General features: G+C 43.8%; 2 protein-coding genes across 3 annotated transcripts; one reads left to right on the top strand and one right to left on the bottom strand.

The window, feature by feature from the left end:
- Positions 1 to 1,114: 1,114 nt before the first annotated feature.
- On the bottom strand, positions 1,115 to 14,383 carry sh3bgrl (SH3 domain binding glutamate-rich protein like). The gene is made up of 4 exons (XM_034598092.1): positions 14,111 to 14,383; positions 4,543 to 4,728; positions 2,444 to 2,524; positions 1,115 to 2,052 (listed from the first exon to the last, which is right to left on the bottom strand). Exons 1-4 carry the CDS (start codon positions 14,153 to 14,155, stop codon positions 2,017 to 2,019), a joined length of 348 nt encoding a protein of 115 aa, XP_034453983.1. The 5' UTR covers positions 14,156 to 14,383; the 3' UTR covers positions 1,115 to 2,016.
- A 961-nt stretch (positions 14,384 to 15,344) lies between these two features.
- Positions 15,345 to 18,712, top strand: LOC117769280 (non-histone chromosomal protein HMG-14A-like). Of its 2 annotated transcripts, none has more exons than XM_034598094.1 (6): positions 15,345 to 15,500; positions 16,479 to 16,505; positions 16,676 to 16,705; positions 17,375 to 17,422; positions 17,513 to 17,632; positions 17,723 to 18,712. In XM_034598094.1, exons 1-6 carry the CDS (start codon positions 15,486 to 15,488, stop codon positions 17,768 to 17,770), a joined length of 288 nt encoding a protein of 95 aa, XP_034453985.1. In that variant the 5' UTR covers positions 15,345 to 15,485; the 3' UTR covers positions 17,771 to 18,712. The 2 variants fall into 2 exon arrangements, with proteins under 2 accessions (XP_034453985.1, XP_034453984.1); XM_034598093.1 differs by having other exon boundaries at positions 17,372 to 17,422.
- Positions 18,713 to 27,469: the final 8,757 nt, after the last annotated feature.

The following is a 27,469-nucleotide window of genomic DNA, read 5'->3' as shown; positions in this document are numbered from 1 at the left end:
GCAACTGAGAAGGGGCCCCTCCAGCCCAACTACATACTTCCTTTATCTGCAACTGAACACACACACACACACACACACACACACACACACACTGAGAAAAGAGTGTGTGTGTGTGTGTTTCTCTGATGCTGCTGTGTGGGTGCTGCTCCTAGGCCTCAGTCAGCTCCACATCCTCAGCTCCACCTCCGTGGGTGGTGCCTCTGTACACCTGGAGCCCTAATCCAAAACTGAGGAGCTTCTCTTCAGTCCCCCTCTTCCTCCTGCTCTGCTGTTGTCTGCTGCCGTAATCCACTGCCGTGTGTATTTACTTGTTGAGCTGTTTGCCCGCTTGTACTAGTGAGCTTTTTGTTATAGTTAGTTTTGGGATTCTCTGTTAGACTTTTGGCCAGGAAGCTGTAGGGGAGAGTAGCCATTTTGTTTCGACACAGTTTCCTCCTGTTTAAGTGCTGCTAGAGAGGTTTAGTTTTTGTACCTTTCTTTTTGTTAGACAGAAGTATGTTTGGTTCTAGTTAGGGATGAGTTTTGTTAGTTATATTTGGTTAGGCTCTCTCTGAAGTCGTTTAAACAACCTTAAATGACCTACTTGACTCCTGACATCTTTTAATCTGGTATTATGTTACTCCCCCTACCCCTTGACCAAATTGGGGACGTAACACCATCTATTGGATATAAAGAATAAAAGTTTATTATGAGGAGGCCGAATTGATTTCAAAATTAGTCGACTGTATCTTTATTAGGTGCGGCAGTGAGTGCTGTCGCCTCACAGCAAGAAGGTTCCCAGTTCGAATTGCAGTTTGGCCAGGATCTTTCTTTGTGGAGTTTCCATGTTCTCCCCGTGTCAGCGTGGCTTTTTTCTGGGTACTCCAGCTTCGTCCCACAATCCAAAGACACAGAGATTGGGGTTTCGCTTGACTCTAAATAAGTGTGCATGCAAGTGTGAATGGTTGTTTGTCTCTGTATGTTGGCCCTGTCATATGCTGATGACCTGTCCAAGGCCTCTCGTCAAATGGGATTGGCTCCAGCTCCCCCTGTGACCCATTCTGGATAATGGGTGTATGGATGGGTGGATGGATGGAATCTTTGTTATTTCGTAACCACCAATCCAGAGTCATGCTTGCGGTCTTATTTCTCTTTTATTTTTGGGAAGATACCAACTTATGTAAAACAGGAATTTATAAAACGATGTGAAACAAAATGCCACAAGCGAAGTGCAACAACTATCCAAGTCCCATAAGCAACAAACCCAGCAAATAAAAAAAACTGTCACTTTCACATCCCTCTGTGTTTGCATACATTTTGGCATGTTTTATCATTTTTAAACATATCTTATAGAAAAACGTTGCTATTAAAACAGCATTAAGACAATATAAAGTAAATAAAAACACAGGGAATGGGATTGTAATAGCTAACTCCTACAGAAGGTGCTGCGGGTTTGGGCGACAACATGAGTGGTGGGTGAGGAGCACAACATTTGACTCAATGTTTTCCAGAATTCAACAAATAAGACTTGTGCTTGATTAAACCTGCTGAGTTACACATATGACAATGGTGTCAACATGGACAACATTCTGTTTTGGCCAAACAATGAAATCCGTGTTACAATTTTCAAGGTGGGCCCGTTTTATTGTGTCTAATGATGTGTTCTCAGACAGGAAGCTACACATTCATGCTAATGGTTGATTGACATGCCATTAGGCCGAGAAGGCTTAGCAGACTGAGGTTAGTGGAGGACGCAGAGCTGTTTTTAGATGAAACCCATGATGCTCTGATGCAGTACCTCCTTTCACTACAGCTGACAAGGCACAGCTGAACACAAATTAATAATAGAAAAAAAAAACAATCGGGAGAAACCACCGAACATCAACATATTTATAAGCTAAGTGAAATGTTGCTTCTTTTTTTTCATTTCCTGGATCTTTTCAAGGACAGTCCGGGTCCAGGTCTGGGTCCATGTCTGGGTCCAGGTCTGGGTCCAGGTCTTAGCCTGAGGTCTCAGGTAGAAACAGTGTAAAGCTGCTACTGCTGGGCTTTCTTCAATAGGGCCTCGGCCTCCTGGAGAGAGACAGAGAGGGAGAACAGATGACAAGAGGGACAGAGTATTTTATATTAAAATGGAGGATATTGGTTTATATATCCCCTGCCACCACTCAAAGGAAAACCCCTCTGTTTCTATGGTAACTGGCACACCTCCCTGCAGTTCCTGTTAATACAGAGAGGAGGCGCCAGTGTGCAGGAGTAAGAGGAAAAGGGGTAGAGGCCTGCTTTGGCCTTAGATTATCATGAACAGATGTATTATGTAATGTGTGTGTTTTCTGCATAGAAATCACACTGCGTTGATAAATATATATTCAGGCACCGGTTTTACAGGAAATATGGTTGAGCTGCAGGAATGCAGTTCATTCAAAGGACAGCGATCAGTGTGTGTTTGTGTTTATAAGCTCACCTTAGAGCCCGGGGGAGCAGTGAGACCCAGAAAGGCATACACAGCGTTGTCCTCTCTGGCATCGAAGAAGGCCTCGTAGTTCTGAGAAAGGAGAGGGAGACACAGAGAGACGATTAGACGTGGATCGATCAGCGGATCAGCTGTCTTAAGTGTAAAACAGACTTTGGAGCAGCACCCGAGGGCGACAGTCCGAACAGCAAATGCCACAAGTCTGTGAGAAACAGTCGTAGTCGTGTTATTTGTCCAAGGACAGGCCTCAGTAGTCAGCCTGATAGCGGGGTATTGTCTTTGAGAGTAAAACCCTGAGTAAACAAACTAACACATTCACCCATTTACTGTTCGGTCATTTCTTCACTCCTCTCATTCCTTTGTTTCTCTCCCTTTTCTCTCCCACACACACATACCAGTACACACACACACACACACACACACACGCACACACACACAGGTTTCTCAAAAAGGGACACCACAGCGACAAGTATCCTGGGAAATGCTCTTCTGTTTGTCTGTGACATTCAATACAGCCCATCCTGCATGTGCGACTTGACTTGCAGCGATCCATTTGCTGCACATGATGCCTCGGAGCAATCAGGCTAAAGACCCTATGTCTATCTAATGGCAGTGAGACAGGACAGAACATCAGGGCCCATGGTAGAGTATATCTGAGCAGGGCCATCGCCAGGATGTTAGAAATACTGAGGTCAAATGTCCCAAAATCCTCATATGCAATCCCATTGCACCTTTCTGAATAGTTAAAATATAACGTGTGATTTTTCAGTTCTGTAAATTTTGTCTCCTCAAATGATGGTTTAAAGGAATAGTTTTTTAATAAACATTTTCTGTTTGCAGGGCATTAAATTAGAGGATCAATACCAGCCTCATATCTGTCCGTTATATATTAAGCTAAGCAAGCTGACAGTTAGCTTAGCGCAAAGACTGGAAGTAGGGGAAACAGCCCCAGTAAAGCTCACAAATTTACACATTTTATTGCGTTTTAAGGGGGTTTACCTATTTTTTTCACTCAGATTTTTGTGACGATCATAGAAATGAGATATTTTACCTTTAGACAGGCCCAGCTTAGCCATTTCTCTGTTTCCAGTCTATATGCTAAGCTAAGCTAACCAGCTTCATGTTCACTAGATAAAATGATATAGATCTTTGCAAACTGTTGAACTATTCCTTTAATTGGCTGATCTGAGACCTTAACAAGAAAAATATTATTAGAGAAGTTTAAAATTCCTCATAATTATATTAACTCGCTAACATTGTCATCGTCACAAACATGCTAGCCAACATTTTTTTTCAAATATCTGTGAAACAAAGAATTGTCATGTTTTTCAGCATTCACAACCAAACTGTCACCTCAAATTAAATAAATATTTGAATATGACACAAGTGTTCAGGGCTTGTAAGAACCTTTATCATTACTATTACTTACCTCTATTTAAAGATAATACACCACAATCTGAATTCAACACTGATTAATCTGTATGTGCATCTATCAATCAAAGGGTTGTTGTCAAGGCTGTTGCTAGGAGTCATTAGCCAGCATCATGACGCCGTCAGCTCTTTATCAGTATGCTAACCCTTAGCTTTTATGACAAAGATCGGTATAATCTAAAGAACTGCCGGAGGCGTGCTTCATTCAATAAGCTGCCTGGTAACAAAAATGTTGCGTTTCACTACACCCATGGCATTAAAAGGTGACCAGCTGAAAATATATGGTCACTCTATGCTTGCTGCATCTCACCAGATTGATGAGAGTGGTTAATTGGGGCCATAAAAAGAAAAAGACAAACATTGAGCTAACAGGAGCTGAAAGGCTTTATGAAGTCGAGGGGGAGCTGTAGACTCAGGTGATAAGTCTCTGTGGATTCTTCACTACGAGCGACACTTAACATTAAACAGTTATTTGATCTGTTATTAATGTAAAACATTAATAAGTGCAGCTTTTTACAGCTTTTTTTTCAGCATTCAGAACCCACCATGCATGATTTGTGTGTACTGAGGACACACTCCAGCTCTGTAGGAGTAGTACGGTAATTGCATGCAACACTCATTTGCCAACATTTCAGGGCATTTGTCTGCGTGTCTCTCACCCCGCAATATTTGCTTTCATTAAATATCTGTGGGGGCAGAGGGTTCCCCGTCGCTGGCCTGGACTCCTCCGGGATATTCTCTCTCATCCACTTCCGGTTGGCCTCGTTGGCCGCGATGTCACACTCCTCGTATTCAATCTTATTGGCCCCCATGAAGCCCAACACATCCTGCTGCTGCTTTTTGATCTGCGTGCAGGGGGAGATGAGAGAGAGAGAGAGAGAGGAAGTTGTCAGTTAGACATGTGTTAACTTGAGGAAACATAAGGGTTCAGCGTGTTGCCCTCAGTCTGTTGCAACAATAAGGACACTCTGCCTCTCCGCTGTGAGTAATAACACCACAGAGGTTCGCAGGCTGCGCTGTTACTAAGTTACAGCTCATTTGCTGACAAGTGAATGAAGTGGTATAAGAGTACTGAAGAGGGTGAACTCAGGCGAAGCTCGGCCGGGACAGACTGTGCTTTATCTGGAAGAAAAATGTCAGAGAGTGAGGAAGACGGCGACTCCCAAGACTGGGCTCCAAAATACTCTCCATAGTTTAAAATGGGACCATTTCAAAACCATTTGTGACACGTTGCATACTTTTAATTTGACAAAATGTCCAGACGACACATTTTTTGATAAAAAAGTGAGAAATATTTCCTGCATATATGTGTTGACAGTTCACACAAGATAAAATATATGGTCTTTCTCACTATATGGGATATTGTACTGTTTGTCTGTTTTGTCTGTTAGCAGGATTGCACAAAATCTAAAAGGGAAGTTTACCACAAAGCTTGGTGGAAGGATGTGGTATGGGTCTGGGAAGAACTCTTAAAAGTTTTATGTGGATCCAGATCAGGGGGCAGATCCCAAAAAACATTGTGAGATAGGATTTTTTTTGTAATTTTCACTGATTTCCCAGGACTTAATTCAAGAATCTTGATCAGGCTGATTTCTTTAAGTGGGTGCAATTCAGTGCAGCTTTATTGAATTTTTAAGGAGACTTTTGTGCCTTGGTGGAGGTATAGGTTCTACTGAGTGACATTTTATATTAATATGCAACCATTTGTGACACACTCCACACTTTTAATTTGACAAGATGTCTGGAGCAGACATTCTTATACAGAAATGTGAGAAATATTTACACCAACGAAAAACTTGATGTTAACAGTTTACACCAGAGTTGCTGTCTTTTTCACTATCTGAGATTTTTATCTTCAACAATAAAAATTGCAACTTTTAAAATAGTCTATCATACAAAACCTGTCTGTACAAAAACTCAAAGAGACGTGAAAGTCTATCAAGAATAACACAGTGACATCCTGTGGGCTCTCACCTGTTTCACAGAGAAATATAATAATGGCCAATATGCCAATGGAGGGCTGGGCTAAGAGTCACAAAACACTTTTGGAGTTTCAGGGGTAAACAGCGTTGCAGCCAAATCCAATACAATTGAAGTAAATGGTGACCACTAAAAAGACAACAGAAAAAAACATTAAATGCCTCCATACTGCTCCTGTCATTCAAGTGTCCGGAAGCCCCGACATTCAAATTCGACTCGACACCGCGTCATTTACACCGTGTTTTTATCCTAAATCTCTCTTATTCTCCTGCCTGGAGCCACATTCGTGTTTGCTCTCGCCCAAGGGGCACGTGACGCCATCAGCAATTCTTAGCAGTACCTGCAGCTATGCAGCGATGCTACCGGAACTAGCGATGCTACCGGAACTAGCGATGCTACCGCGTACCCCGTGTGCACCCTTGGGCAAGAGCTTGTGTGCAGTGTGTGCGCGCTAACGCGGCAGAGGAGGATATCAGAGGACCTTTAGGCTAAACAAGGTGTATATGACACTGTTTCAAGTCAAATTTGAAAGTTGGGGCTTCCGGACACCTGAATGACACCACAGGAGCAGTATGGAGGCATTTTATGTTTTTTTCTGTTGTTTTTTTAAGTTTGAAGATATGGTCACCACTTACTTCAATTGGATTGGATTTGGCTGCAACACTGTTTACCCCTGAAACTCCAAAAGTGTTTCGTGGACACAAACACTTCACCGACCCCTCCATCGGCATTGTGGTGAGTGGATAATGTGTGAATTTTCATTTTCATTATCCCTTTAAGTTGCTATATCACAGGGTAACCCCTATTACAATTACACACTTTAAGACCATAAAGATGCTAAAGTATACTGAATGTGTCCTTCCTGCTTCTGTCTCTGTCTATAAGGAACGTGCATGTGTTATTCAGTGTATGAAACTGTGGTCCAATGAGCTCTCAGTGGGTGTGTTTCACAGGGAGGATGGCCCTACAAGGCCTGACGGAAACAAGCGCTCCTCTGGGACTCGAGAGGAGGTAACTGGTCAAACACGAGCCAAATAAGGCCTGCTGCATGGGGACACACTCAACCAGCTTGTGCTTCACCACACACACACACACACACACTCACACACTTTATTTGTGTAAGAATGGATGTATTCTCTTCCTGTCAGTCCAGACGAGTCCACGCGAGGGCTCCACTAGACTTTATGGTTTTGCAGATAGGACAGGTGGATTATTCAACAGCCATCTGCCGAAACAACACCGAAACATGGAAATGAGGGAGCTGGCAGATTAGCTGTTGCACGGCTTGAATCATTTGACGGCAGTTTCACTCCCAAGGCCAAAGTCCTAAAAACAAGCTCCCTCCCCACCTGCTTGGGACAAAGCAGCCGAGTGGAACGCCACAAGCTCTCAAACTCACTTCAACTCTCTCTGTCTCTCCAAACACACACAAAGACGAGCCCCTCTCTGCTGGAAAGATTTTGCTCGGGCTCCTCTCCACACTTACTCAACATCTTGCTTCTTTGCATTGTGCACGAGATTGAACCTGAATTTCTAAAATGACAGGTTATACATAAAGATCCACAGACCCTGTTTTTCTCCTTCACTTGTGCCCCCTGACCGTTCCCCTAACAAGCCTGCATTGTACTGTTGCCAAGCAAAATTAATTTGTAGGGCAAACGGGCCTCATGCCATCTGCCCCTAACTGTAATTGCACAGTGAGAGTTCTCAGCTTGGGCCCTTTTAGACCTTTCGCTTTATTCTCTGGTGTCTTGTAGTACATTTTTTTCTTCCTCTTTAAATTGGAAGAAACCAAACTGCCACTATCGGGTGTGGTTTTTAACAACTACTCTTCTCTTGTTGCCTCACATTAACCCTTGTCTTTCAGTGAAGAAAGCTACTAAATGACTTATCAGTCCATCTAGATAAAACAGAGGGAGACAGAGTTGAGCCTGAGTCAGGCCTGCAGACAGTCAACAGACAGGACCGGGACTCATCAGTAGGATTTACATAACCCATTGCAAATGTATGCAAATATAGACAGTGGTTGTGTCTGAAATTACTCACTCACTCACTAACTAACCCTTACTCAGAGTTTTTAGCCAGGCTACGCCAGTCGATCAACCACTTGTTGACTGAAAGATCTCAATAACTATTGAATATACTTTAATGCAGTTTTGTACAGACATTCAAGATCCCCAGATGATAAATCCTGATGACTCTGGTGATCCAGTGACTTTTCCTCTCGGACCACCAGCTGCTCAGTTTTTACACATCAGGGAGACTGTCTTCTTGTGCATGCCTTCTAAGTCATATGCACTGTTCCTGCACTGTTCCTGCTCTAAACCCCACCTCCCCCATGTTAGTGGTTGGAACATGGACCAAAAGTCAAAAGTACAAATCAAACACATTTTTAGGCAGTTCATATCACAGTGATGTATGTTCAAATGCTATTTTTTGTTCTGGTAAGTATGGTTTCACTTAGTTGATGATATAAAAATGGTGTGAAATGTCATGCTCCATGCCCTCATTACCCCTGCGCAAGGCTCAATATACGCAAGATGAAAAGGTTCATTCTGGGATGTTTTGGCTACATTTCTGGATAGGGGGCCATCTCCCTTCAAACGTCCAATCAGAATCCCTTCATGAGACATTCTACTAGTGTCTGAACTAAGCATCTAACTATAGGACTGCTTCCATGCTGTTCTACTGCCTGCTAGGGTCTTAACACCAAGGTCTATTCTTTGTGTTCATGATATATTTAATTTGATTCTAATTTACAAATGTGTAAATGTGTTTCCCTATAAGTTTCTGCTGACTGAAATATCTCAACATCTACTGGATAGAATGACACAGAATTCTGCACAAACATTCATTGTTCCCAGACGATGTACCCGAGTGTCTTTAATGAACCCATGACTTTCCTGCACTGGAAAAATAAAATTGTTAAACAACTTTCAAACATTACTTCAATTGGTAACAAACTAAGGGAATTCAGTTTTTTTTAAAGTTTGTAATTGTGTCAATATAACTTGGAAACTTTGTGGTTGAACAAATTCAGGTTATTTGTGTGTTACCAATTTTTTATGTTGCTCCAATAACTTAATTTTTTTCATGTAGCACCACTAAGAGTGTGACCATGGTTTGCTGCAGATATTAGTGTAACTTCGGTGATTCTCATACTCCTCCTCTAATGGCATCATCACATCAAATTTAACTTCACCCAATACCTTGCGTGAATTGAAATTTTATATGACAAAAACATGCAAAACTAGTGACATTCCCATCAGCCTCTGCTGTACTTTGAGTTGAGTGCAAATTAGCAAAGTGCTAAAAATTGTCAACATAGTAAACATTATACCTGCTAAAACATTGTGTTAGCATGTTAACATTAGGAATGTGGAAATGTTGCCAGGTACATTATCACTTGTACTAATCTGATTTCAAAGTTTTCTTCCTAATTTTATTTCACACGACACCAGAGAACACTGTTAACACTGTTAACACAAGAAGAAAGAACTGCTGCATCTCAACATGATTTAGATCAGTCAGTAATGGAACGATCACATGTGCATTTTTACTCCTGCAACACTATGCGCTGCAGAGTTTAAGTCATTCAATGAATCCTTTCTATACACATTCTGTTTTAAACAGCACAGCACACAAGAACAGATACAAGAGATGAGAAGTCGGTTTAATTGAACTCACCTATTGTTGCACTGATCATTATTTTTGACAATCTACAACCATGTGGTGTTTGGTTTATGTTCCACATGATCATCATCATCATGTGACAGTGTGGCAGCAGGGCACTGAGATTACATTCAGACCTGATCAATCCCAGAATAGGGTCAGAACTCTGACATCATCAGGCAGACATTGATTAGAAGCACTGTATCCACAGCACAGGCTCTGATCAATACAGTGGAAACTGATTGTGGTTGGGAGTGATTCACTCACATGCAAAGGAATTCATTTTTTTAATGTTTTAGATACTGTAAGATTAAATGACCTCTCTAATCCCTCAGGTGTCCAACATTAGAATTTGGAAAAAGCTCTCTCTGGACCAGAGGAATCACTCGCAGCTCTTTGTGACTGTGAGAGACAAAAGTTTTTGTCTTGTACTGGAACTTAAGCAGCAACAGTAGCCTCTACCCAATCCTGTGGTCAGTCAGCATTACAACATCATTAGAACAGTGTCTTACACTGCTGCTCTGGCTGGGTTCCCTCACTGCAGCCCGAAGTTGAAACAACAGCAAAAGGCCCAAAACCTGACCTCTTGTACAAACCAACTGACTCACAGCCAACTTGAGACCATAAATGTCAAACAGACAGTGAAGACCGCCCAGTGAATCTGAGATTTACTGAGGAGAAGAAAGCCTGAGACTTGAAAGCACACACAGATAAAACATTGGAACATAATCTCACACAGAGTGTAATCAAGCTGTTGCTGAGTCTTGGTGCATTTACTGTGGCAATGAGGAAACTGTACAATATGGCTGCAGGCAGTAAATGTGCTGTTTTCACACAAAGAGTCTCAGCAAGTCTAGTTGGCCTAATGGTCTAGTCAAGATAAACGGCTGTGTGTGTGTGTGTGTGTGTGTGGTCTAGGTATTACCCATATAGTCGCATTGTGGGGACTTGTCTCCCTTATGTGGACAAAGAACAAGACCCCATGATGTCATCAATTACATTTTGAGGTGAATACATGTTTAATGTTAAGTGTTAGTCAAGTAATGGTTGAGGAGAAAGTCTCAAGAATGGGATAGACTGTAGAAATAAGATGTCCTTGTGGGATTAATTAAGTATTGTGAATCTCTCGGAGAATGAATGTAAGTCTATGTGATGTACTTTGTATGTGTGTGTGTGTGCGCTTGTATTTATTTCTTTAGGACCTTATTTTGCAGCATAAACATTGGCCTTGTCAGGACCAGTAGATCTTACGATTTGTTTCGGCTGTCCACAATGAATTGAAATCAATGTAAAGGCCTAATTAGGATAGCTATGCAAACCTGTGTGTAAGTATGTGTGTGTGTGTGTGTGTGTGTGTGTGCGCGCGTGCGTGCGTGCGTGCGTGTGTTTGCATGTACAATTTATTTATTTACATGTGTAATTTAAAGCATGTTTGCTATTGAAATTTAGCCTGAATGTAACCAGTAGGAAAACATGGAACTACTCTCTCAAACATGTACATACAAATCTCATAAGAACATTGTTTAAGCTTTATATTAGGATGTGTGTATGTAGTATGACCTAATCTTTACAAGACCATCGGCGGTAAGGTGAGAAGCGTCTCCGGGGAATTGACAACGGGTCAGAGCAACCTTTCTTCAGGTGACTCCAACTCTCTGCTTCTCATTAGTGGCTGGAAATGCGATGATGTCAGCACTCGCTCTGTTTGCAGGGAAAACACCGTCCTCGTTGGATTGGCACGGGTCAGAGGTCAGGGGGGGGGGGGGGGGGGGGGATAAACTGGCAATCAGTCCTTTGCTCAGAAACACTTACTCTCACTGGCTGTGGCAATAATCTTTTGTCTTTATAGCTTATACGGGTTGATTCCACAATATGGAACTAACTTTATATACAGTCTATGGGAATAATGTGAGACTGTAGTTTAGTGTTTTACTAAATAGCTTTATGTTATAAGGCTGCTATATTCTTCTTCATATTACAGCTTGAAAGATAACATTTATTCCAGGGCTGATATTAGCTTACATGCAGCAAGTATGGACTAAAGAGGAAGAAGAGCCAGCACAAGCAACCTAATCTATTCACCATACCTGCACATTGAGGAACAATCATGTTGACATGCAGCAGCTTGCCTATGTTCTTCATTATCTGTTATTACCATACTGTACTTCTCTGTAACTCATCTTTATGGATTATTACACATCTTTTGTGAATCAGCCGTGGTTGTATTGTATTACAAATTGACAGGTTATTTCTTAAACCTTGGCCATAACATTTTGCTGTTCTATGAATCATATTCTGCAAAAAATGTATGAGCATAAAAGCTATTAAAGTGCTTGTCCACAAAATAGTGGAAAGTCTTGGGAAATGGATCAGTCTGAATAATCCTGACGGTTGCACCATGTGATCTGCTGAATCTGACACATTCCTCTGGATCCCTTTACACTGTCTCCTTCGCTTCACTGCAGTCATTACCCAAGTCAAGCTTGAGCTTGAATTGTTGGTTTTGAAATACTCCTTCTTGTCTCCCTGTTTTTGGCTCTTGCTCCACTCACATGCCTAACTAGACTGGAGCGATTCATGTCGCAGTGGACACTGGTGGATGGTGGAATGCAAATCACATTGTTGTGTGCGGTCACTGATGAAATCTAACTACAAGCCTGGGGGAGGTCAGAGTTTCCACCATCCCACACTTCCCAAACACATTCTCGAGACATTTTTAAATAAGTACTGTGTAAGTCAGACATAGAGTTAGTCCTCTAAACTCTATAATGTGACAGCACATCTCAGTATTAAATTAGAGGGGCACTCAGAGAGAGCAAGCCTCCACCAAGGACCAACAGTCAACTCATGAAACCACATTTAAAATTACTAGATCGGGATTTCTATTTGGATCTGCACCAAAATGCACACACTCATAAATTTTTAGTTCCCGAAACATGTCTGATTGTTTTCATCAAGATCCATATTCACTGAAAAAATCAAGGTAAACATCCAATGTCCCTTTGTTACAGAATGTGAAAAAATCATTCCTGGATCTGAACCATGAACAAGATCCACAACAACATTTAAAGGATTCCGTCCTGAACAATTACACATCCTTCCACCAAGTTTTGTGGTAATCCATCTAGTACTTCTGCGTAATCCAGACCGACAAATAAACACAGACGAAAACATGGAGGTAATGAAACCAAAGAGGTTAGTCAACACACTGTAGCGGATCACGACGAAACAGACATGATGCATTAACTGTGCAATGGCTCACTTGAATCAGTACACCAGTGCTGATGCAGACTGTAGATGATAATGTGAGTATAAGTCTGTCCGTGCAAAGAGCAAATATCGTCGTCCACCAACGGCAGAATCTACTAAAGACAGATCGAGGAGGGACAGTGCATTTTCCAAGACGGGCTCCAGCACGGTGATGGCATCACTGGCTCTAAATTCGGACTTTACAGCAGGCTCCATGTCCTGTAAGGCTGCTGCTGCTGCTGAGTCCTTATAAATGTCATTTACTGTAAGGGCAATTAAATAACTCAGTGCTGTCCAACTGAAAACAAGCTCTGGGTTTGATAATTTCCTCTGTGCGTCAGCTATGAAAATGAGCTGCTCGAGGAGTGTAAATCATCCTAAATGTGATCTGAGCTGCAGGATGTGACAAGGGACTTTAATCTAAGTGACTTCTTTGTAGGGAGATAGTGTGGATTTTGATATAAGTCTGTTATTTCTTGGCTAATTCCATCACAGCCCTTTCAAAAGTGCAATATTTAACGTTTTAATAACAACCTTAAATATATGAGAGACAATGCTTGGATGCTAGAAACACTCTCAGTTTATGTCCAGAATCTTGCAATAGCCATGAGTTGCATAGGTTTAACTGCAAAAGGCAACACACTAAAGACAGATTTCAACTTCTACTGTTGCCCAGCGTAAGTCTACGCTGACCCAGACCTCCAACGAGTCCTAAACAGTGCCTAAGCATTTCTAGGCTGCCGCTGCATATCTGAAAAAGGGGCCCTGGAGAATTGCATCACCATCATTCCTCCCCACTCTGGGAGAAACTGGCAATAAAAATGAAGCTGAAGCTGCAGGCTGCAGAACAATGAAAGCAAACCATCAAGACTCTAGAGCACAACTCCTTCGTCAAAGACACAAGCGGTCTGCGCAGGCATCAGGTGACAGGGTGTGGAGAACTTTCAGTACATGTATTGATTTGTAACCGCATGCCCTTTCCTGTTTTCAGTCTGGTTCCAGTTGCAGAAACGCATATCTGTCACTTCAGGAAGCAGAGGGAGAAATGTGTCCTCTACTCGGTTTGTCACCTCAGACTTCCCCCCTGCCCGTGTGACAAAGTTTGAAAGGGACAGAGACTTTTACAGACTCCATTTGTGTACAGAGTGCTGAGAAGGGCAGAGCTGCATGCTTTCTGATGAGTCAGACCACTCCAGACTGAGTCGCTGACAGTCGGGTGGACATCACTTATTGAGTCCAGTCAAACTTCAGCCTCCTTTCAGCTGGATGCTGCAGACAAAACCACGCACATGCATATACAAACGATGCTTTTCTTGTGTCTCTTACCGAGGTGGATCCGGAGGACGTTGCTATGTACACTTTGATCACCATGATAAATCCCCGATGCTGACTCGAGTCCGGTTGGTCGGTTGGTTGTCCTCGCCCCTTTGCAGACACTTTGCAGTTCTCGGATCGCTCGGTGATGAGACAGAAACGCAACAATGACAACAGGAGCGAAACTTCACCGCGCTCGGATGCCGTGTGTCAGCTGGAAAGGCAGCGCAGACTATGTGCGTAAACGCTCCGCTTCTCGACCCTGGATGGAGCTAGGCATTCCTCCTCCGCCTCCCCGCCCCTTTTAGTCTCTCCCTCTCTCTCTCTCTCGCTCTCTCTCTCTCTCTCTCTCTCTCTCTCTGAATGTGTGTGTGTGGAGAAAGAGCACACACTTGGAGACACGTACACGCACGCTCACAAAGAGCGAGAGAGAGAGAGAGGAAGAGAGGGGCAGTGGGCCTATCATGGTGGCACCACAGTGAGAGTCTGAATTTTTAGCATCGAACCCATTGTCTTCGCGCCAGACACCCACCCATTGTTCCTTTACGCATGGAACGAACGCACGGTTGCAGGTGTTTTTAGTAAACACAGGCGTGGTTGCACCATACGTGTGAACGTGTATGCATGCATAAATCTGCCATGATTGTGATCACTGCTGAGCGCTTTGTGTAACAGCACAGCCTGTGGAAGCGCCGTCTTGTGCAGCCTCGTCCATTATTAGACGGGCTCTGTGGGCCCCCTGCAGGCGTCTGGAGCAGACGGCGCACGGCTCGTTCCCCCAGAAATGAATTTCGGAAAGCCGACTGACAAACAAAAAAAAAATGTGTCGGGAGAGGAGTGGGCGCCATATTGGACTCAAAGTGTATTTGTGGAGAGGTGTCTCCTCGCAGGGCTGCTGCAGATGTGCGCCCCCGGCCTGTTTTATTAGGCGCAGCCAGCGTGGATGTGTGGCTTTAAAGCACCGGGGCGCGCTGCGCTGCCGCCGGTGGCCTGTGTAACGGTGCACACGGCCGTGAGCCGCGGGGCCTAACGGTGCACGGCGGGCACCGCTTGGTGTCGGGGCCAGCGTGTTGCCCTCTCTCGCTCTCGCAGGCTCCCTCCAATCGCTCCCTGCAAGAAGGAGCCATTCGAGCAGACCCCGAGAAACATCACCGGCTCCAAAAAATTCCAAGTGTTCTGCAGCCCCGAATGGCGTCACCCGATTGGCCGAGGCCCTATCAATCATGCCTTTAGCCGCACCCCTCCCCCCATTCAACCACTCGCCTCTCTGTTCCAGTGTGTTTACTACACTGCCGAGCATAAGGGAGACACTCGTCTTCACATGCACTGAACCCACAGAGAACAACAGTTTTAGTTGTCTTTGTAAGAGCAGCTCCCGGAGATCAACATGCCCAAGAGAAAGGTGCGTATCCTCCAAACCATCCAAACACTTTGAGGCGCCTCTCTGCTCCCAGAGCAATGCAAACGACCGGGAAGACATCCCTCTGAGACATTACTTAATTATAACGCAATGTGTGACGGTTTTTCATCGCCGCTAATTTTTGCCTATGTTCCAGATATAATGTGCATTTTTTGTGTGTTAGTGTGAATATTTTCCTGTTCGCACACGGCCTGTATTTGGTGTCGGAGTGTGAGCGCCGCTGTCCTTTGGGGGAGTCAGAAGTCTCTCTCGGTCTCCATGCAGTTAAAGCACAAGCAGCAGCCATGCTTTGCAGCTCTCGTCCACCTTCGTCGCCGACCTACCGAGAACAAACGCCCCGCTTATCGCCGTTCGCGCGCGCCGAACCGGCCGCGGAGTGGCGCCAGAAAATGCCCCGGTGCTTTTACTTTGCGTTTTGACCGCGAAAGCGAACATTCGCCGTCGCGTTTCGGTAAAATTATATATTTCTCTCTTTGTTCGTGGTCCCAAATGGCTGCGATGGCGCCGCAACCGCCGCCCGGTGGCGCCCGCGGCCAGCCTCGGCCAGAGTCCCTCCCCCCTTTCTCGGAGACCCTCCAACGCGCCAGCTTTCAAATTCCGAGCTGCATGCACTGAATGGGAGAAGGAGATGGGGGAATGAGAGGGGAGAGCAGGGCCTGGGCCCCCAGAACATGGCTCCAGGGGCCCGCATGGCTCAGCCCTCACAGCCTGATCCTGAAAGCACACATTGCCACAACACCACCAGGCTGTGACACATTAAATCTAACTCTATTTAGGATAAATTTTTATTTTGACACCAAACTCAAAAGCTTTTTCAGCAGGTCTGTAATTATCCATAATATGCACCTGAAGCATTTAACAGCAGTTTGCTGTTAGTGTAAACACAATTAAACCGATAATAATGTTGTATATGATAGTTTTTCTATTTTAACTGTTTCTGTTTGTGTTTTTCAGTCACAGGGAACAGAAGGAGGGGAAAAGGATGAGGTAAGAGGGCGAAACACTGAGCAGCACACAACACATGAGATAAGAAATCATTTTGAATCAGTTTATTTCTTAAAGGAGGTACTTTGATATCAAAGTCACATGTGTGTTTTCTGAATACAGTCTCAATCAAAATAAAGACCCCCTGATAACAGTCTTCTGTTATGTTTCAGCCCAAGAGGAGATCGGCTCGGTTATCAGCGGTAAGAAGAAACACAGTGTCGCTACACTAATTTACATCAACAGATACAGTTCATTAACATGGAAAACCTATTCTAATTCTTCAAAGGGCTCACGCACACACAAAACTGATTAAATCAAGTAAATGCTGCTTTTAGAGACACAAAAACAAAGAATTATTCTTCTCACAAGTGCTTCAGTTTGATTCCCTTGACAGAAAACTACTAAACACATAATTTTTTACAACATCAAGCTCAAGAATTAGTAAAACACATTTATGTACTGCATTGCATAGTTAATAAGTTGGCAGAAATCTTAAGATGAACAGATGGTTAAGTTTTTAAAATATATAAATGTCAGCAAAAGTAAAAAAGTGCAGGATCTGTTTCTAAACACAACTGCACATGTATCTACTTGTGTTATTAACTAAATACCAATAGAGGCTCTCAGAATTCCAGCATTTCATGTCTTAATGTTGTTTTAATTCCTCAAACAATTGAGACATTCAATAAACTTTGTATCAAATCTCAGTGAAGGTCTTTATTAAAAGAGACGATTTTAGACGTTTGTTTCTTTGTCGTCCTTTAAAAAAGTGTCTTATTTGAGCCGGATGTTCTCAGAATAACAAGAAAAGCTGTAAATTGGCAAATCATCGAGGTCTTACCGGCATATTTTCTCTTTTCTCTCAGCAAAGACCGGTCGCAGCCAAGCAGGAGCCAAAGGTCAAGAAGGCAGCGAAGGTAAGGAGGCGCTAGGCCCGAAAACGATGTGTGACACAGGTAGACGTGCAAATTCAACCCACTAACACTTCTGATTATTTGCCACTGCAGAAAGAAAAGGCCGTGAACGACAAGAGGGAGGAAAAGAAGACCAAGAAGGCAAAGGAGAACGCCGAGGCAGAGGCGAATGAGGAAAACCACTCCGAGAATGGAGAGGCCAAGACCAACGAGGTGAGCGGACGACAGAGTTCTCCGCCGCAGGAGAAGTCCGGTATTGCCGACTTTAGAAAAGTTTTGACCCCTGTCGTCTCCGTCCCACAGGTGGAGGCAGCCCCTGAGGAGGCCAAGGAGGAGGCCAAGTCCGAGTAGCACCACTGCCCAAGCTTCCTCTTCCTCCTCTACACCAACCCCCTACCCCCACCCCACTCCCCCCAGATCCCCCCCAGCCAACCTGCCAGCCCCCCCACCCCCTCCGCCCACAAGTCTCTCACACGGCTTTCCCTCCAAGGCGTATTGTTAACAGGGAATATTTTTATCAATGATTTTATAAGTATCCGTACAGATTTTTAGCACAAAAAGCAAAGCTGATTATGGAGCGCCTTGCAGATTTGCAGTGGTCATATCAAGTGTCTGCAAGCAAGATGAACACACTAAAATCTTTTTTAATGGCATTTCATGATTGTCGAAGGCTTGTTGGTGTAGAAAGTGTGTCCCTGCTGGATTGGCTACGTCGTGAGTTGTGTATTCCTGTGTTTTTCCGCCGCTCGCCCTGCCCCCTGATCTCCCACTTCCTCCTTCTCCTCCTCCCCTATTCTCCCCTCCACAGGTTAGACCTTCCTCCCCCCCCGACAGTTCAGCTTTTAGTCCATGTTTTATCGACAGTTTTAGCCATGTTAATGTGGGGTGATTTCTTTTTTAGACCTCCTAAATGTGCAGTGAGTTTCCCTTTTTGCTTCCGCCTCATGGTCTTGTTTTTCTGTTTTGTTTTTTTTTCTTTCATTTAAATCGTGCTTTAAAAGAAAAAAAATTTAAGCGATGTTGAAGAGTGTTGTCCATAAGAAAGAGGAAGACGAACATGCGAAAACATTCCGGGAACAGCGATTGCCTCCGACTCCGTCTCCTAAGACGACCCTGGCGTGACAAAACAGCTCCTGCTCCATCCAACGCTGTCATGTCAGCTTTTCTAAACACTCTGGTTTTTTTAAAACGATCAAAGTTTGGAAACCTTCTCTGACAAATGCAGGTGTCTGGTCCCTCTCTTATGTTCTGAAATTCTCTTAATAAAAAGAAGTCCTGGGAATTTTCCTCGAATTGAGTGTCTCCTGTTTGTTTCTTAAAAGCACCTTTTTATTATGATAGTTGTAGTTTCTATATTAACAACTGTCAAAATTATAAACTTTGTCAACATGTATCTACGCCAGTCCACTTCAGGGATAGCTCACAGTGCAGCTTAAAAGCTCCAGCGGCTGGTTTCATTAATAAACACAATAATGTTTATCTTGAAATGAAATTCTAAAGCTACATAGTAGCATAATAACAAGGCCTCCAACAGGTTGTTTAGCAATCTTCATTATTAACAACATGTGAGAGGTTTTCACTGTACGAGGACATGTTTAATTAGACCTTTAATGCACACCATTGCATTCACTTTAGTAGAAGTGGGACTTGTACAACAGGATGGTGCCAAGACCTCCGACAAGACAAACCACATCTCTGAAGTAATTTCACAGCAGACACATCCCTTGTTTAAGGATGCTGCCGAAGGAAACACGTTAGGTTCTAACAAGGGGCAATTCATAGACAGTGGAAGTTTGAAACTCAAACCAGCTGAGGATTTGGACCTAGATCTTCCAAGAAATGTGATTTACTCCACATATGTGTTGCTTCAGCTACATAGTGAGGTCACGGAAGCAAAAGGTCACAAGCTGGGACGCAAATCCAAGATTCCCCGACAGTAGGAGACATTTGCTCTTTCATTCATCATCTTTAAGGATTCATCCTTGTCAATCACTTACATTTTCAAGTTGAGGACATGATACCAAATAACCAAATGAAGGCCTCTAGTGAAGCCTTTATATTTCATGGCCCTGTCTTGTCCTCCAGCAGCATGAGACTGCTGGAGGTTACAGCACACGCCATGAGTGTCTATCCACCCAGCATCTTCCCTCCCCTTCAGGCTTTTGCACATTCATATTTAACTCTACATGAACTCAAGCGTGAGCGCCGTGACCTAAATCAAACACAACCCTCAGACAAAAGTATCACCGCTGCATGTAAGCCACGTCGTTTAAAGACGGTTGCATATTTAGTATATTGCACACAAAAGCTGCATGCATGAGTTCACGGTGGAAGCCACAGACATGATAGATGCATGTCGTTGATTAAGCAAATGCAGGACTTGCACAGAGCTTTGTGTGAGCCCTTGCCTCCAGCACTTGTGTGTTCGCCGGACTCCTTCAAGCCCCAACCTGAATTCCCTGTGCATTAAATAAGCAGAGAGATATTTTTATGTGATCATAATGAGTACGATTGGTGACCCCCTCTGCATAATAATCATCTCTAAGCATTTGATTTGCAGCATCTGGCTGCAGCAGGCTATCTGCAGTGCCAGTTTAACTGTAAATCACTTCCTGCATTTCTCCACAGAAGGCAAAGCTATGCTCATTGTTTAAGTCTTTTTCTCCCGCTATTCTGAGCAGCAGCTGCAGCTCCTCTGACCTGCATTGTCATGGCCGAGCACCGGGCTCCATTTTGTCGATATTATTTTTGTTGTGTGCAGAGCGTTATTGCACAGCGCCGTCGCTAGATGGCAGCATTTGCTTATCTTTTGGTTCCCCCTGCAAACACCGCGGAGCTCCCATGCTCATGGCACCCACTTTGATTATCGTTACAATTTATCAGCTGATTGATTAAAAGTGTTATTATTTTTGCCTGAGGCATATTATCATTATAGGCTCCATTGTGAAAAACACGTCAAACACTCAGAAATGGATCCCCCAAGGCTTTCATCCTCCTTCATACTCTCTTTTAATCCCCTTTTCAGCATCATCTGTTTGATTTGTTTGCTTTTTCTCTTCTTGTTTCCAAGCAGCAGTTCAATTAAGAGCCAGTTCTGAGGCTCTGAATGGAGCCTCCCGTGAGTGAGGATCTATTGATAAAGTGCAGTGATGTGAAGGGAAACTGAAGAGTATTGATTGCGCAGAATGTTTCAGATCTCAGACACACGGTGGCCTCTCTTTTCTGCGCCACCTTCTTTCATCTTGTGATTCTCCTCAGCTCTGAAACCTTCACTGATCCGTCCATTTATCCCATCTCGTCCAAAACACAGCAGCTAGACTCCTCACCAAATCGGCTTAAAGAGATGGCATACGGATGTAGGCCACTTCAGGCAATGAGGGAGCACATCTGACCTTCTTGTGGATGTGAGCCTAAAGTTGTAAACTTACAAATGTGGCCCAAATATCCCAAAACAAACGTGGGCCACTTTTGGCAAACATGAGATGCTCTAGGCAAGGTGAAATCTGGATGTAAACCTTGAGCGGCCCATGTGGTGAATGGTGAATATGGCCCAAATATCGTTATACATATTGGGGCCACCTTTTGCTCCTTTGCTTGACATGCAGTATTGTTATGGCTTACTTGTGGCCCACATCTGGCAAACAGGAGCGGAGCGCCCAAGTGCCATCATTCTACGCAGGCCGGTGGGCCGGATGTGGGATGTGGCCTCTGGGCCAAAACAATTTTGCTATGTGGAGCAGCATGTTACTCCGATTTTACCCTCTCTTCATTGGCTTCCAGAAAATTTTATAATTGATTTTAAGATTTTATTACTGACTTTTAAAACCCGTTCTAAACTTGCACAGAAGTACATTTAGGATCTTTTGACACCACATGTACCCAGTCGTCACCTGAGGTCCTCAGTTAAGCCCTACTCACCTTTCCACAGTCGCAGACTCGCTCTTTGGACCAATATCCCTGAGAAGATCCATCTGGCAAAGTCCTTACTTACCAAATTTAAATCTCTCTGAAAGACTAATTTTTATAGGTGTGATTTCTCCTAGTTCTGATCTTACCAACTCCTTAAGTTCTGATTCCTTAACCTTTCTTTACATCTCACCACAGTGAATTATACTACACATAAATAATGAGTAAAGTGTTGGAGAACAGAAGAGCAAAGTTTAAGAAAACAGGGATTATATTAATTAATTTGTTACATATCCCATACAAGGGTCTTCATCTCAGCTGGTCCAGGATTATTTACACTGATTGCTGCTGTTCCCTGAGTTTTTAAATGTCACATGCATAGGTCTTAAATGCAAGTGGAAGAAGAGAACCAAAAAAGAGTTTAAAACTGTGGGAAGCTCTCAGGGTCTGTGCTCAGAAGCAGAAACCATGCGACTCAAAAGCCCTATAATCATTTTATTATGTTTTATCTTCTTTTTACTCTTTTCTCATGTGTAACATTTCTTGTCTCTCCATCTATGATCTAATGCTGTGTGATCTTCAAATTGCTTTTAAACAGTTTGCTATTGATTGCCTGCCAATTCTAATTTTTAACTTGTAAAGCATCTTGTTGCTGTGTTTTGAAATATGCCATATAAAGTTTATTATTATTACTAGTGTTGTTATTATTGTTATTATTATCTCCTGACTGCATTCATACTAAGATGCAGACGTATAGTTGAAACGTCTAAGAGCTAATCATTCTATAGTATTAATATGTGTGTGTGTGTGTGTATGCTCTCTCTCTCTCCCTGCTCTGCCTGTACTGAATGTTTGTCTGCGAGCTTAACTGTCTGTCCGACCATCTGCCGGTCTTCCTGCACCATCCTCTCCTGTCTCCTTTCACTGTCTAGCTGCAGTAATCCCAAGGGAGTTGTGACCCAGCCGTGCACAAGTGTTCACCCTCGTCTCTCTGATAGGTTATGATATGTTGACTAAAATAGCCCATTTTCCCTGTTTAAACATGCACATATCCCATTCTGTCATCCCACGCATTACCAGGCCCCTGTCTCCTCCCCCACATCACCCATTCACGTCCACTGTCCACATCATTCTGGTCAAGGTCTCACACACAGGAGGGGGGCGAGTGAGAATGTGTGTATGTGTGTGTGAGGGGGTTTGTTGTGCGTAAATGCACCCACCCACACCTTCGCATGTGTGTGTAGTACGAAGAGAGGGAGAGAATTGTCTGTGTAAAGGAAGAAGATGACCTTTCACGAGGGAGTGATTTAAATGATGTCCTGTCGTCACCAGGGATACTGGCGTGTGAATGTGGATGAGCATTTGTTGTGTTTACACATGCTCACACACACACAAACACGCACTCAAGTTGCCAACAGGTACACAGTCACAGTTTAGTGTGAAAAGGCATGAGTCAAATGTCATCCCTCCAGACTGGACCTCAGTGATGCCTGAGATGAACAGATGTTTGGTGGCAAGGTTCTCCGGCGTGCTGCTCCGAAAGGATGTTGCTGTCTGGCTGTCTTAAATTGTTTGCGTTCAGCTGTCTTGTTTATCTGCCAGGCCCACTGCACTCACTCTTTGGGGCTGGGATGTACAAGATGCGAGTGAATGGGAAGCGGCAGGGTGAGGAGAGGGAGAGGAAGAGAGAGTACCGAGGGGGGGGGGGGGGGGGTGTAGAGCTGGATGCAGATGGGGATCTATTCTCTCCACACACGCAGACAACATGGAAATGAGTGGGCGTCTGTGACGTCAATCAGTGTAGACACACACACACACATGCACACACACACAAGCACACACACACAGACAGACACACACACACACACACACACAAACACACACACACACACACACACACACACACACACACACACACACACACACACACACACAGAGAGAGAGAGAAAGACACTCCCCTCCTCTCCTCTCTCCCAGTCCCATGCTAATACACGCTTCAGTGCAAACAGCAGCAGTGCTACGGATCACAGGCATAAACAGCAGCACACACAAACAGCAGCCGCACTCCCCCCCCCACACACACCACCACCACCACCAATACAAACATGAACATACGCACACTCAAACACACAAATCAGACTTTCATCCCTGACCTCGCTGATGATGTCAGTCCATCATTTCTGTCTGTCATACAGAAAAAAAAAGAAAGAGCCACTCAGATCCTTTAGTGAAGTAAAAATAGCACTTTAAAAATAAAACAAATGATATGTTACAGTCCCTGCACTGGAAAACATACAGTGCACTCAGAGACCCCCTAACATTCACATTTTATTGTGCTGTACATGTAATTCTAAACAGATAAAATGCCATTTTTGTCAATTAATCTGCTCCCAGTAATCGTCAATAATCCACAGAGACAAGATGACAAGAAAAACTGAAATCTTTCGATTTAAAATTATTTAAAAAAAAGCCTCTTTGGCTGCATTAACACTTTTAAATCTCCTTGGTCAAAGTCTCCAGAGGCTTTGAACACCTGGATTTAGGCAGTTTATCCCTTTCTTCCTGGTAGATCCTCTCAAACTCTGTCCGGTTGGCTGTGAATCGTCTGTAAACGGACATCTATCCACAGACATAATTCCAGTCTCTGGCTGGACCATTCTGAGACAGTCAGAGACTTGTCCAACAGACACTCCAGTATCTTTGTGGCTGTATACTTGAGGATATAGTGACGCTGAAAGGTGAACCGTCATCCTAATCTCAAGGTGAATGCAGTTCGGAGGAGGATTTCTGCAAGGACCTCACTGTATTTGCCTTCATTCATCCTTCCCTCACCTCTGTCCAGTCTCCCTGTCCCTGCTTCTCAGAAAACTCCTCATACCATGATGCAGCCAACACCATGGTGCACTGTAGGGATGGTCTTACCCAGGTGATGAGCATAAGAGAACATTAAGTTCTCGGTCACGTCTCGGACCAAGTTTGGCCGGACAGCTTAGTCTGGTGGTTTCAACTTCTTCCATTTTGAGAGATATTGAAGCCACCGGAAACATTCCAAGTGTTAGAAATGGTTTTTAAACCTTTAACCTGATCTATACCTCATCACCATTTTTGCAGAAAGTTCCCTGGACTTTCATGGTTTGGTTTGTCTCATTTTGGGTTGAAGATTGGGGGGGTTTAGGTCAAATAACATGGTCAAATACTGGATAATTTCTGAATAATCGCTTGATATACTTTAGAAATAAATCACACTTTGTATGTCATAATTGCAGATAATACCTAGCTTGCTATACTAAGCTATAGCCAAAGAAGCAACAATAAAAGTGGGGTGAAATAAGTTATTCTTTGCTGGTGAGGCGAACTAAATTGAATCGAGAAAACCAACATTTATCGTCTTTACTAATATTTTTCATGTGGTGTGACGGTTTGATCATTTTGGGGGGTGGGGGAGTTGATTATTTGGGAGGGTTCTAATCCCAATTACCAGGTAAATTACGCCCCCTAGGTACTTCCACAGGTGTGTGTCTTTCTAAACTTTGTCCTATCTCTTCATTTTGCCATAGGTGCTAAGTGAATCCTCTGTCACAGAATTGTAAGGCCACATGATGCAGAAAATACATAATAGGAACACTGTGTGCTTTGTGATGTTAAATAATTGGTAAATGTCTACAACAGCCAGCTGCATGTACAGCTGTACTGCCTCGCTCACTAAATTGTACCCCTCACTCTGCTGTAAATCTGCCTTTCCGTCCGCCTGATTGATCGCCTCTTATGTAAGCTTGTGTCTGTGTCACATGGCCACCATTATGATCCATTATGCTGCATATTTAGTTTGCATAATTAACAAAGTAAGGTCTCTGCGACCCACAGGTTGCTGAATGGATTCGATACCAAAGAGACAGATAGTACAGACACCATTCAGGAGACATAATCATCTCAAACTACACTCGGTGCACTATGTGGATTGATGCAAGAGGAGTTAAAGCAATTACGGTACAATTTGAGCCTGGAAATAGCACGGATGGGTGGAAGCTGTACGAGGAATAACAAAGCCGTATGAATGACAGGTTCACTTCCTCAAGGTTGTCTGATTCAGGCTCCATGCATTGCGAGCATTTGGCATGTTCGCCTTTAAGAAATCATTCATCCATGTCACAGAGTCGTGACGACACAGACTTCTATCTTGAGAAATGAAAAACTATTTTTGAAACACTCCTCCCTGCCTCCCCAATTTTGCTTTTAAGGATGAATTAGCTGATAAAGTGAGAGTGTATTAATTTAAATGAGGCGGAGGTGTGTGTGTTTGTTGAGGAAGGGTTGGAGGCATTTGTGAATGTGTGTGTGTGTGTGTGTGTGTGTGTGTGTGTGTGTGTGTGTGTGTGTGTGTGTGTGTGTGTGTGTGTGTGTGTGTGTGTGTGTGTGTCTGTGTGTGTGTGTGTGTGTTGTAAGCTGCATCACAGAACCAAAGATGCAGCAGCCAATTTCTTTGGCAATTGCTCCATTTCTTTGAGTGAAATGGTTTTCTTGGCTGTTTTTCATCAAGGTTTTTATCCTCTTGTACCCTCGGTTGGGAGAGGACTGAGTCATAGCAGTCAAGGAAGCAGTTGGGTGGGAGGAACACAGTAGGTAGGGAGGGAGGGAAGGAGGGAGGGAGAGAGGAGAAAAGGTAGAGGACGTGGGTGGTATGGGTTAAGGGGAGGGGAGGGGTGAGGGATTTTGTAGTGAATGAAAAAATTATGAATGGTGAATACTACACATCCATTTCATTACCCGGGGTTCATCAGTCACAGAAGCAGAAATTCTGTCGGAGAAGGAGCATAAAATCCTCACTAATGATTTTCTACATTAACTGTGCGACAGCAGGTGTTTTGTAATCCCAGTTTTATTTAATGGTTAATGGTATCCATATATAACACTCTCACATGACACTTTAAAAGGGGGCTGGAAATCGACAGAAAGTTACAGAGGAATTAAGTTGCACGACATGATGAAGGGTTTCAAATAAACTGTCTGGCAGCCATAATGATCTTGATTCACACTGGAGCAACATGTTTATCTCTTAAGCTCCAATACAAACACCAACTTGATGCTTTTGTCTCCATTTATACTCCAGAGGCTGCATGTGCCCACAGGCTATTCCTATTTTAACACCTGCAGACATGTAGAAATAAAAGGTTGGATTGTTTAAACCTTTAAAACCTGTGTGAAGATGATTCAAACGGGGCTGAGGACACAAGTCAGATCGAATGTGTGAGAGATGGAGAGACAGATGTGTGGGTGATGTCCTCTTTTGGTCTAAGTGAGTTTGTTTGTCGAGGGTGGACGGGTGGGCAAGCCATTAGGAAAATTAATGCGTATGCAGCTGTGTGTATGTGCACACTTGTAAGTGTGTGTGCGTGTGTATGTGTGCGTAGGTGTGTGTGTGAGTGTGTGTGTGTGTGTGGTGTGTGTGTGTGTGCCCCTGCTCTGACATCACTGCTGCCGTCACTGCAGCCACCTCACAGTGACTCCCTTGTGACTGGGGGCCTGACAACCTCCCACGCTCTCCCCATCAACTCCCCTGCTCCCACTCCTCGCCTCATTTTATCTATAACCCCCCCCCCCCCCAACACACACAAACACACACACACACAATCACAATCACACACGTACACAACACCCCAAACCGGACTCACTCTCTTGTCCTTTGCTTTCCGTCTCAACTATATTTTTGCATCTATCCCTCTCTCTCTCTCTGTCCACTATCTTTCTCGTTTTCATTTCACCCACCTCTTTTTCCTTTTTTTCTCTGCTTTCATCTATCTCTCTCCCCCTCATTTGGTGTGTGGGTCTTCCCTGTCTTCCGTCATGCTCTCTGCGCCCACGGTGCTGCCTGTCTCCGTCTCTATGGAAACCCCAAGTGGACACGAGTGGCTCAGAGGTCTGTGAGACACTGATACAGACTCTATTAGATCACATGCTCTTTCACATGCTTTGCAACCTCGTGCACATAAGTGCGAGCCTATAGAGTGTGTAAATAGATAGTGTGTGGCAATTCCACTACTTGCCATCACACGAGCAACCCCTGTAGAAAGAGATGCCCCCATCTCCCAACGTGGCCATGACCTATCATTGGTGTGAAAAGGGAGGAAAAGAGGGAGGCAGTGAGGG

Source organism: Hippoglossus hippoglossus, chromosome 10 (assembly GCF_009819705.1).
Source record: "Hippoglossus hippoglossus isolate fHipHip1 chromosome 10, fHipHip1.pri, whole genome shotgun sequence".
Classification (NCBI taxonomy): domain Eukaryota; kingdom Metazoa; phylum Chordata; class Actinopteri; order Pleuronectiformes; family Pleuronectidae; genus Hippoglossus; species Hippoglossus hippoglossus.
The sequence above is the reverse complement of the archived record's forward strand: the minus strand, read 5'-3'. Positions and strand labels throughout refer to the sequence as shown.

Coding starts and splice junctions, on each gene's coding strand:
- LOC117769280 (XM_034598093.1), top strand. Junction 17,423..17,512: donor AGGTCAAGAAGGCAGCGAAG/GTAAGGAGGCGC, acceptor TTGCCACTGCAG/AAAGAAAAGGCCGTGAACGA. Junction 17,633..17,722: donor GAGAGGCCAAGACCAACGAG/GTGAGCGGACGA, acceptor TCCGTCCCACAG/GTGGAGGCAGCCCCTGAGGA.
- sh3bgrl (XM_034598092.1), bottom strand. CDS start 14,155: ATGGTGATCAAAGTGTACATAGCAACGTCCTCCGGATCCACCTCG. Junction 2,525..4,542: donor ATGAAAGCAAATATTGCGGG/GTGAGAGACACG, acceptor CTCCTTTCTCAG/AACTACGAGGCCTTCTTCGA. Junction 2,053..2,443: donor CTGCTCCCCCGGGCTCTAAG/GTGAGCTTATAA, acceptor GTCTCTCTCCAG/GAGGCCGAGGCCCTATTGAA.